This window comes from Neopsephotus bourkii, unplaced genomic scaffold (genome assembly GCF_033783945.1).
Source record: "Neopsephotus bourkii isolate Nb327-2 ecotype Australia unplaced genomic scaffold, CSIRO-AGI_Nbou_v1 NB_1632, whole genome shotgun sequence".
Taxonomy (NCBI): domain Eukaryota; kingdom Metazoa; phylum Chordata; class Aves; order Psittaciformes; family Psittacidae; genus Neopsephotus; species Neopsephotus bourkii.
In genome coordinates this window covers 206,833-214,881 of record NW_026902107.1, presented here as the reverse complement: position 1 = coordinate 214,881, position 8,049 = coordinate 206,833, and the positions used below count along the sequence as shown (strand labels likewise).

At 57.9% G+C, this 8,049-nt stretch overlaps 1 protein-coding gene across 1 annotated transcript; it reads right to left on the bottom strand.

The window, feature by feature from the left end:
* Positions 1 to 421: 421 nt before the first annotated feature.
* OPRD1 (opioid receptor delta 1) lies at positions 422 to 7,790 on the bottom strand. The gene is made up of 3 exons (XM_061373615.1): positions 7,431 to 7,790; positions 2,129 to 2,478; positions 422 to 1,168 (listed from the first exon to the last, which is right to left on the bottom strand). The coding sequence occupies exons 1-3, from the start codon at positions 7,646 to 7,648 to the stop codon at positions 636 to 638; spliced, it is 1,101 nt and encodes a 366-aa protein (XP_061229599.1). The 5' UTR covers positions 7,649 to 7,790; the 3' UTR covers positions 422 to 635.
* Positions 7,791 to 8,049: the final 259 nt, after the last annotated feature.

Genomic DNA, 8,049 nt, shown 5'->3' with positions numbered 1-8,049 from the left:
CTGCCCTGGCTGCAGTCGGAGGTCTCTACATGATACAGTGATGACATGAACAGCACAAAGCTGTCCTCTGGGGACAGTCCCAATGTGGAGAACTCCAGTAACGGTTTTCCTATGGATGTGGAGCTCTTTGATAAGGGTCTCTGAAGCGGCATCATTTTCTCCTCATGTCTCTGGTTGGTTTTTGGACCCAGGGGGATGGAGCGAGGCCTCATGATGTGGCATCACCGCTGGCACAGTTCCCTTCGGCCATGGGAGCGTTTCCCCTCTTGCCATGGGCTTTGATGCCATTGTGGGCCGTGCAGGAGAAGAAACCCATGGGCATTCAACCATGGTGTCCTTGGACCCTTGTTGTGTGTATGGGGCTGGCACGCGGTCCCTGGCAGTGGTGGGAGCAGCTCTGGGCTGTGCCTCCTGCTGCTCCCCTCCATCGCTCTGTGAGTCCTGCCCCCCTCGTCCCTGCTTCTCCGGGATGGAGAAACCCTTTCCAGTCACTCGCCCTCGCTGTGAGCCTGAAGCCCCCGCAGGGCCCGGGCACCGCTCTGCTACAGCTCCGTGGTGGTGACCTGGGTGACTTCCGAGCGCAGGTCATCCCCCCCGTGGCCCCGGCAGCCCCGCTGGAGGCTGCCCACGCCTAGTCATGCCGGCTTGGGGCGGGCTTCCGAAGGGGTGCACGTGGAGACGCGCTCCCGCGTGCTGTTCCTGGCCCGGGAGAAGCTGCTCTGCTCCAGGCGGGCTCGGAAAGGCAGGCAGAACTCTCGGAAGCACCTCTTGAAGTTCTCATCCAGGAAAGCGTAAAGGACGGGGTTGAGGCTGCTGTTGGTGTAACCCAGGGCGATGCAGAAGTGCAGGCTGGCCACCACGTAGGGATTCTTCTTGTCGATGTCCACCAGCGTCCAGACGATGACGAAGATGTGGATGGGCGTCCAGCAGATGATGAAGGCGGCCACCACCACCAGCACCATGCGCGTGATGCGCCGCAGGTTGCGGTCCTTCTCCTTGGAGCCCGAAAGGAGGCGGACGCTCTTCAGGCGCAGGATCATCAGCCCGTAGCAGATGGTGATGACCAAGATGGGGACCATGAAGGCAAAGATGAAGACGCAGATCTTGGTCATGGTGTCCCAGTAGATGGGAGGGTCGGGAAACTGGAGCGTGCACAGCACCATTCCGTCTGTGGGGGAGAGAGCGATCAAAGGAGTGTCTGGTTTGCTTTCTGCTCAGTCATGGCTGGGCATTGCCCATGCCTGTCATACACTGCAGAGGTACCCAGGACCTTGGTGCCAAGGGGATGCAGTGGGTGCAGTGACCCAGGGACTTGTTCCCTGCAGGGTTTCCTGGGCCATCCCCAAACTGGCTTCTCCCAGCCCCTGTGGTGGACGTGTCCCCATCGTACCATCCACTGAAACGGGTCTGCCCAGAGCTTTCATAGAATCATAGAATAGTTCAGGTTGGAAAGGACCTTCAGATCATCCAGTTCCAACCCCCTGCCATGGGCAGGGACACCTCACACTAAACCATGGTACCCAAGACTCTGTCCAACCTGGCCTTGAACACTGCCAGGGATGGAGCATTCACAACCTCCTTGGGCACCCATTCCAGTGCCTCACCACCCTAACAGGAAAGAACTTCCTCCTTAGATCCAATCTAAACTTCCCCTGTTTCAGTTTGAACCCGTTACCCCTTGTCCTATCACTACAGTCCCTAATGAAGAGCCCCTCCCCAGCACCCCTATAGGCCCCCTTCAGATACTGGAAGCTGCTATGAGGTCTTTCCTAGCAGCCAAGGGGGTCTCTCCTAGCCCCTGGTGTCTTCACACAGGATCTCAGCATAGGCCAGGCTGGGGACTTGGCAATAACACTGGAGATGGGTTTAGGCACCTGATTTGCACCGCAGGAGCTGGGGAGAGGCATTGGTTGCACTGGAGATGGGGAAGGGGTAGGACAATTTCTGGGGCAGTTTCCAACCTCTGCAGCTAAGATGGACAATAAAACCATGCCGTTTTCCATGGGTTATGGTCCCATGAAGGGGTGTCCATCAAACCTGCTACAAGGCCAGGTTGCTTGGGTTTGATAGGTCACACTTGGGATGGACAGATGGGACAAGAGGGGAGCTTGCCCCAGAAGCCACTTGCCTTTTGACTTGGTGACAGCCATGACCATGATGGGCACCCCGATGAGGGAGGAGAGCACCCAGATGCAGACGTTGATGATCTTGGCTTTGGCTGGCGTGTGGAAATCCAAGGCCTTGACCGGGTGGCACACAGCAACATAGCGGTCCACACTCATCATGGTGAGGGTGAAGATGCTGGTGAACATGTTGTAGTAGTCAATGGAGAGCACGACTTTGCAGAGCAGCTTCCCAAAGGGCCAGGTCTCCATCAGGTACTTGGCGCTCTGGAAGGGCAGGGTGCTGGTGGCCAGTGCATCTGCCAGGGCCAAGTTGAAGATGTAGATGTTGGTGGCTGTCTTCATCTTGGTGTACCTGGGGGTGGCAGAGAAGCATAGAGCGGGATCACCGTGCCCAAGGGTGTGTGTGCACACTCAGTGTGATGAGGAGCGGGCACAGCCTGGCTCTGCTGGCTGCTTTCGAGGTGCCATCACCCTTAGTGAGGTGGTGATGTGCCCTCCTGCAGCACCGATACGCTCATGGATGGTTTGGGTTGGAAGGGACCTTAAAGCTCTAACCCCTGCTACAGGCAGGGGCACCTTCCACCAGAGCAGCTTGCTCCAAGCCCCCATCATTGCCTTTATTCAAAGGCAATCTGAATTCATTTCAGAGAAGTCACTTCTCCAATGACATCAATTCACCCCGTTTCCGTGCGGGAGCTGCACAATGTCCTTTACCTCCCAAAATACCCTTTATCTGATTTTCCAGGCAGTAAATCCTGATTCTCTCCCCTGCTTCCCTGTCGAGTTGACTTGCAGAAACTGGATGGATTACACCCGGAAAGAAGCCATCTGGAAGCATCACAATTAGCCAGGCTATTGCTGCAGAGCCTGCCTGCCTTGGCCATGGCATGGAGCACACTGGTTCTGCTCCCTGTCACATCGTGGTGAGAGGAGCACCCAGGTCTGAGTGCCAAAACCCTTCCTGAAGGGATGAGGCGGTTTTGGTGAGGACCAGGGCTGCTGGGCATGGGTCTGTGTCCTCAGAGCACCCAGTCCTGTTCTAGGTGATGCTTTGAATGTCGTGCCTGGTTGGAAGTGGATGCGCATCCCTGCTGCTGAGAGGGGTTTGGGGGCAGCATGTTGGGAATGGGGCAGCTCAAACCCTTCCCTTGTGCTCCCTTCCAGCAAGTTCTTGCTGTTCAGAGCGGCCTCCACAGCCCCAGGCTCATTTAGATGCTCCCTAATTAAGCAACAGAAGTGTCAGTTTGAACACAGGCATCTCCATGCCTGGGTAAACCTGCCTGGAGCATCCCCAGAGCGAAGGCAGAGAGGAGACAACCCCTTGGTTGCTGGATGAGGGGATGATTGATGCAGCTCATGGAAGAACCCTAGCGTGTGATGGGGTGCATGGAGGAAACTGGGGTGAGGAGCTCCTATCTCGGATGGTTGCTGTTCTGCTGCCCCGGCCAGAGACCAGGAGAGCAGGCTGATGTAGGGAAGATGTTCCTAGGCTTGGTGGTACCACCCACCCCCTTCCTTTTAGCCTTTCCTCCATCAGAGGATGGAGACTCTTTGGGTTACACTGATGGTAGCACAGGGGCTGCAAAACCTATTCCTCACTGGAAGAGCAGCACCCAGATCCCTTCTCATTCGTCCTGGCTGCAAATGGCAGCCCCTTGCCCAAGGGTGGGAATATTAGAGTTCAACTTGATTTTATTTTGAAATATGGCATTAAAAAAAGGTTTAAGAATGTCTTTTCCTTGGAAAGTCCTTTTCACTTCTCTCTGGTGTCATTTTCATTTCTCTCCTGTGTTATTTTCTCTTCTCTTTGGTCTTATTGCCAGGTTTTGCCTCGCCTAGATGAAAAGCTAGTCATTTTGGGTAGATTCACACTTCTTTGATCTCTGCTTTGTGAGTACAGTGGGGGAAACATCAGTTATTCACACTGTGCTCTGCAGGGCGGGTTTGGCTTCTCCAGCCCCAGCCAGATGTGCCAGCAGTGGGGGGACAGGGCTGGATCCCCCTCCCCAAGCTGTGCTGGTGGGGGAAAAGCAGGAATGGGGATGACTGGGGTGATGGGGATGATGGGGGTGATGGGGATAACTGGGGTGATGGGGATGGTAAAGATAACTGAAGTAATAGGGATGACTGAGATGATGGGGATGAGGGGGTGATGAGGATGAGGGGGATAACTGGGGAGATGGGGATGATGGGGTGATGGGGATAATGGGGATAACTGGGGTGATGAGGATGGTAAAGATGACTGGAGTAATAGGGATGACTGGGATGACGGGGTTAACTGGGGTGATGGGGATAACTGGGGTAATGGGGATGATGGGGTGATGGGGATGATGGGGATGATAAAGATGACTGGAGTATGACTGGGATGGGGGATGAGGGGGATGATGGGATGGGGGATAACTGGGGAGATGGGGATGATGGGGTGATGGTGATGGGAAACTGGGGTGATGGAGATGGTAAAGATGACTGGAGTAATAGGGATGACTGGGATGACGGGGATAACGGGTGACGGGGATAACTGGGGTGATGGGGGTGATGGGGTGATGGGGATGATGGGGATGATAAAGATGACTGGAGTAATAGGGATGACTGGGATGATGGGGATGAGGGGGGTGATGGGGATAAGGGGGATAACTGGGGAGATGGGGATGATGGGGTGATGGGGATAATGGGGATAACTGGGGTGATGGGGATGGTGAAGATGACTGGAGTAATAGGGATGACTGGGATGATGGGGATAACTGGGGTGATGGGGATGACTGGGGTGATGGGGATGGTGAAGATGACTGGGGAGATGGGGATGATGGGGGGGGGATGGGGATGGTGGGGTGATGGGGATGACTGGGGTGATGGGGATGGTGAAGATGACTGGGGGGATGGGCATGATGGGGGGGATGGGGATGATGGAGATGACAACTGAGCCCCGAGTGTTTCAGTTTCAGGGCAGGATCCATCCCTTCCAGTATTGGGCTTCAGGTCAAACCCACTGCCCAGGGTGGGGGGGTCCATCCTGGTGACCCCCCCAACGCTGCAACCAAAGCTGCCTCTCCAGAGAAGAGGCTTCTCACCCGCAGCAGGGCTGATGGAGCTCCCCAGGCTGCCAAACCCATCGCAATTAAACAAGTGCCTTGATTGGGAGCTCACACACTTGAACGAGACAATCTGGAAGGCGCTGATGGAGAGATGAGGCTGGAGGGGATGGGGCCAGCTCAGGCTCCAGCTGGGCTCCCAGGTAGGGAGCTCTTAACGCTCCAAACCTCTTGCCAAACACCGAAGTGACAGAAACCACCTGGAAAACCCTGGAGCAGCGCTGGGTGCAGCAGCGCTGCTGTGGGAAACTCAGGGCTGCATCCCCAGGCACCCAGCGCCACCCCGGCAGCAAGGTCTGAACCCGAACTGATCCCATTTCACAGCCTTATCCTGCATGGACACGGCTTTCCTGTCCTAAAGCTTGCCAGCAAACCCCTGTGGAACCACGTAAGGGTTCTGTGTCTGCAGCCCCTCCTGTCCCAGGGGCATTTATCCATTCTTTGGGAAATGTGCTTCATCCCAGTATCAGTTGGTGGGTGGGAAATGGGGGCAGCTAGAAGCACTGACGATGGGATCTGTGGATGCTCTAGAGCCAGGCTTTCTAAAGCACGGGTACCATTAGGTTACTCACTGGGTTCAATCAGGGAGATGTTGTTTGCACATGAAAGCTTTCTCTGTTAAAATGCCCCCCCTCAGAGCCAGCTGGAGGGGGCTAAGGACTCTCATCCTTCACAGGGACAACAGACCTGGTGGATGTCTCTGCAGGAATCACCTTCATTTGCTTTTTCAGACCAGGACCAGCTTTGAAGGCTGCTTGGACTGCATGAGAAACCCCATTTGGTGTCAGGTAGGGGCAGTGAGTGACACCCCCATCCCATCCCATCCCATCCCATCCCATCCCATCCCATCCCATTCTCATTCCCATCCCCATCCTATGCCCATCGCCCACCCTCTTGGATGGTTATAAACAGGCTGCTGGGCGGCCTGGCGTGCCTCATGGGCATGTTTGAGGCTGGTTTCCTTCTCCCCGGTGAGTCACCACATCCATGTCATGCACAGGCAATGCTGGGCTGCGCTGACCTCCTGCGAGCATCCCTCTGCTCTGAAAGTGCTGGAGGGGAATGGTTCTAAACGGGCATCTGGGGGGGGGGGTTGCCTGAATCCAGCCACAAGCACCAGGGGGGGTTCAGCCCTCGCTGGGGCTGCAGCAAGCCCTGGGGTGATGAGAATTGGGATTAACCCCATGGATCTGGGGCCCTCTCTGGTGTGGGTGCTGTGAAGCCCGTTGCTGCCAGTGGTGTGATGGGGAGCACAGCTCCTGCCCCTGCTGCTGCTGGGGCCACGGAGGTTCTGTGCTCTGCAAGGCTTGGCTTTATCATCATGTATTAACCACAGCCTCAGCCGGGTCAACCCGTCTCACCCAGACAGGGGCAATCTCTGTCCTGGACAAAGGGGCTGTTGGTACAGGCAGGAAATGCTGCACCCCAGCACAAGCGTTAGGCTGGGTACAGCAGCATCTCCCTACTGAGAAAGGGGGGCATTGAGGGGTCCTGTTGCCTGTTTTGGGGTGCAGAGACCCAGAAGACCTCTGCTCCCTGTGCAGGAAAAGCCTCTGCAAGCCGGAGGTCCTGCACTGGTGCCTGGTTTGCCACTGGATGGAGGCAAAGCAGGGTTCAGGGTCCCCCAGGACCTGCTGCTGGAGGCGGTAGTGGGTGCTGGGGGGCAGCTTGGCCGTGGTGCGAGCTGGGTTGGGCGATGCAGGCTCCTGCTCTTTGTTAGAGAAAAGCCAGAGTCAGCGCTGCAGGAGCAGAACAGGAGCTCCCAGCGGGGCCGGGAATGGGCTGGGTGGTTAATTCATGCTGTGTGCATCCCAGGGGCCAGTGATGGAGTGGGCAGGCACCAGCGGAGCCTCTGCCTGGCTGTGGGGCTTGGGAGGCTCCCTGTGAATGGGGCAGCTCTTGGTGGTGCCATTTGTGTGCTCCCTGCTCCCAGCGCACGGCCGCTTCTGCTGCTGCCTCAGTCACAGCGCGCTCAGTCCCGGTGCAGCCTCGCTCCTGCTGCTGGCTCGCACCCGGGGGATGCTCGGTCCCGGCGCACACTCCCATTGCTCTCACACTCAGGGCACGCTCACTTCTGCTGCTGCCTCGCACACGGCGCGCACCCAGTCCCGGGACACGCTCGCTCCTGCCTTGTCTCTTGCACGGGGCGCACGCTCTCCCCCATCTCACCCCCGTGCGCGCTCCCGTGCCCCTCCGTCGCCCTCTTCGCTCTCACCTGACGATGCCGTACATGACCAGGACGTTGCCCAGCAGCCCCACCACGCACACCACGGAGTAGAGCGCGGTGATGACGATGGCGATGAGGATGGAGGTGGCGTTCTTGGCTTGCGCTGCCTCCGTGGCGTTGGCTCCGGGCAGGGGGCCCCAGGCGGTGCCGTTGCCCCAGGCGGTGCCGTTGCCCCAGGCGGTGCCGGCAGCCGTGGGCAGCTCCATTGCCCTCAGCCGAGGGCCGCGGGTTCGAGTCCCCCTCCCGGCGGCAGCCACCGCCTCTCTCCCTGCGCGGCGGACGGGGACGTTTTATACCCCCGGCGTGTCCCCCGAGCCACGTGCCCGGCGCTGCCCCCACCCCTGCCTGCCTCTTCCTCCTCCTCCTCCTCCTCCTCCCTGCCTGCACCCCCTGCCTGCTCCCCCCGCTTCCTGCCGGCTCTCCCCACCCCGCTCCTTACCTGTCGCCCCCCGTCCCTGCCTGATGCCTTCCTCCCTTCTTCCTCCGTGCCTGCGACAGGTCCTTGTCTCCCCCCCGGTCTCTATTTCCCCCATCCCTCCCTGCCTCCTCCGCCCTAATCCCTGTGTCCCCCTTATCCGTGCTTTATCCCTCTCATCCCACTGTTCCT